The 2,183-nt window shown below is 44.8% G+C and overlaps 1 protein-coding gene and 2 long non-coding RNA genes across 5 annotated transcripts in view; 2 read left to right on the forward strand and 1 right to left on the reverse strand.

The window, feature by feature from the left end:
• Window positions 1-2,183, forward strand: part of abat (4-aminobutyrate aminotransferase) — a 14,884-nt gene that overhangs the window by 6,048 nt on the left and 6,653 nt on the right. For both annotated transcript variants that reach the window (XM_034895124.1, XM_034895123.1), the window contains exons 3-5: window positions 429-526; window positions 669-698; window positions 1,156-1,273. In XM_034895124.1, the coding sequence (XP_034751015.1) occupies window positions 429-526; window positions 669-698; window positions 1,156-1,273 (246 nt within the window). The remainder of the gene's footprint in view (window positions 1-428; window positions 527-668; window positions 699-1,155; window positions 1,274-2,183) is intronic.
• Window positions 1-2,183, forward strand: part of LOC117958634 — a 12,745-nt gene that overhangs the window by 3,684 nt on the left and 6,878 nt on the right. The window lies entirely within an intron of this gene.
• Window positions 1,632-2,183, reverse strand: part of LOC117958635 — a 24,107-nt gene continuing 23,555 nt past the window's right edge. For both annotated transcript variants that reach the window (XR_004659765.1, XR_004659766.1), the window contains exon 3: window positions 1,632-1,731. This is a non-coding gene — a long non-coding RNA (uncharacterized LOC117958635). The remainder of the gene's footprint in view (window positions 1,732-2,183) is intronic.

Below are 2,183 nucleotides of genomic sequence, written 5' to 3' on the forward strand. Positions count from 1 at the left end.
GTCCCCTAATACTGTATCTGAAGTCTCTTTATATAGACCTTAGTGGTCCCCTAATACTGTATCTGAAGTCTCCTTTATGTAGACCTTAGTGGTCCCCTAATACTGGATCTGAAGTCTCTTTATATAGACCTTAGTGGTCCCCTAAGACTGTATCTGTATCTGTTCCACTCTCCTGGATTTGACTTCTCCATCAACAAGAATTCCATTTATTTTGGGATATGTATGCATAAGAACCTTAAGAAGGCAGTGATCCGAAACCTGGACTACTACTGTAACATGCCACACCCAAAACCATCCTTTGACTTCAAAAGTTAAAGACCAGAGATTTCTAAAATCAGAATGCAATGTTCATGCTAACCCATAACCAGATCGCTGATCTGATCCCCCCCCCCCCCCCCCCCCCCCCCCCCCCCCCCCCCCCCCCCCAGGCTGTAGACATGTCAGCAAGGCGGCACCACAGACCCAGGTGGAGTTTGACTTCAATGGACCCTCCATGAAGACTGCAGTTCCTGGACCACGATCCCAAGTAATTCACACACACACACACACACACACACACACACACACACACACACACACACACACACACACACAAACACACACAAATCAGTATCAGTACACACTCTCTCCCTTCCTGTGTTATTACTAACACGTTTTTTCTTCTGTAGGAGCTGACAAAACAGCTGGGAGAGATCCAGGTGAGGGGTGTGTGTGTCTGTGTGTGTGCGCGCGGGTGTGTGGGCGTGCGTGCGTGTTCTTGTTTAACTATGTTTGTGGGGTCCAACATCCAGGAATACAGTACACTCAGGAGTGGGGGAAAAAATCGAAACAGCATAGTATGGCAATATGGGCTGCGCAATGCAAAGCAGCGTTGATCAAACAAATATTTCTTTCCCTTCTGCAGCATACACAGTGCAAATTATGCAAAACATTATATTTGAGCCTTGTGCAATGTGTGTATGTGTGTGTGCGTGTGTGTGTCTGTATGTATGTCTGTCTGTGTACGTTTGTCTGTCTGTGTATCTGTGTCTGTGTGTGTATGTATGTCGGTCTATATATGTGTATCCGTGTGTGTATGTGTGTCTATTTGTGTGTGTGTGTGTGTGTGTGTGTGTGTGTGTATGTCTTCTTAATACCAAACATGTCTCTTCCCAGAACGTTGGTGCAGTCAACTTCTTCTGTAACTACGAGGAGAGCCGGGGGAACTACCTGGTGGATGTGGACGGCAACCGCATGCTGGACATCTACACTCAGATCTCCTCCATCCCCATTGGTCAGTTGCCAAAGGGCCAAACAAAGCTAGCTAGATGATAGGAGTTAGCCGTTATCACAGTCTCATAAGGTCATGCTACATTAGAGCTAGATTAGAGCGGGGGTGTCTAAGCTAACTTCACTAAGGGCCACACTGGAAAATAAGAATCCCATCAAGGGCCAGACGTGTGTAGTTCAATGAAAAAGTCAAATATCTTTGACTGTGTTATTGCGTACGTCATCTAGTCTTTTTGGTGCAGGAAAGTCCTAAAGAAGTCAGGAAAAGTTCCTCAGCCATCGTAGAAAACAAAGCATCCAAAAAGTGGCAAAAACTTCGGCAAAAGTGACAAATAGTCCATATGACGACGTCAGATAAAAGGGAGAAAAAAACTGTATTGTGAACCTAAATTGATATGTGGGCCAGATCATAATCTGCGAGGGGCCGGATTTGGCCCCCGGGCCTCGAGTTTGACACGTGTCCTACAGCATCATGTGACCTCACGGCCAAATCCTTTGACGTTCAAATGCAACTCAGAGTTAAAAGTTGTCAAAATGCTCCACTGCTCTCTGATCCATCAGGTTTCACATTGTCAATTACTAAACTGATTCTATGATCAAAGTTTCTGCTTTCCACTTGGCGGGAACATTGATTATGACACGCGTTGTCGGGAACTGAGCTAGATGTCAGTGGATTTTGATGTCAGTGGATTTTGATGTCAGTGGATTTTGATGTAGTGGATTTTGGAATGGCTCAAATCTGGAACAGTACATGTGAAATAGTGTTCTCTTATTCTCGTGTCTCGTACTAAAGGTGCCCTGCCACACAAAACCGTTTTGACTTACATTTTCATATAAATAAATACACTCACCGGCCACTTTATTAGGTACACCTGTCCAACTGCTCGTTAACACTTAATTTCTAAGCAGCCAAT

This window comes from Etheostoma cragini, chromosome 15, assembly GCF_013103735.1.
Source record: "Etheostoma cragini isolate CJK2018 chromosome 15, CSU_Ecrag_1.0, whole genome shotgun sequence".
Classification (NCBI taxonomy): domain Eukaryota; kingdom Metazoa; phylum Chordata; class Actinopteri; order Perciformes; family Percidae; genus Etheostoma; species Etheostoma cragini.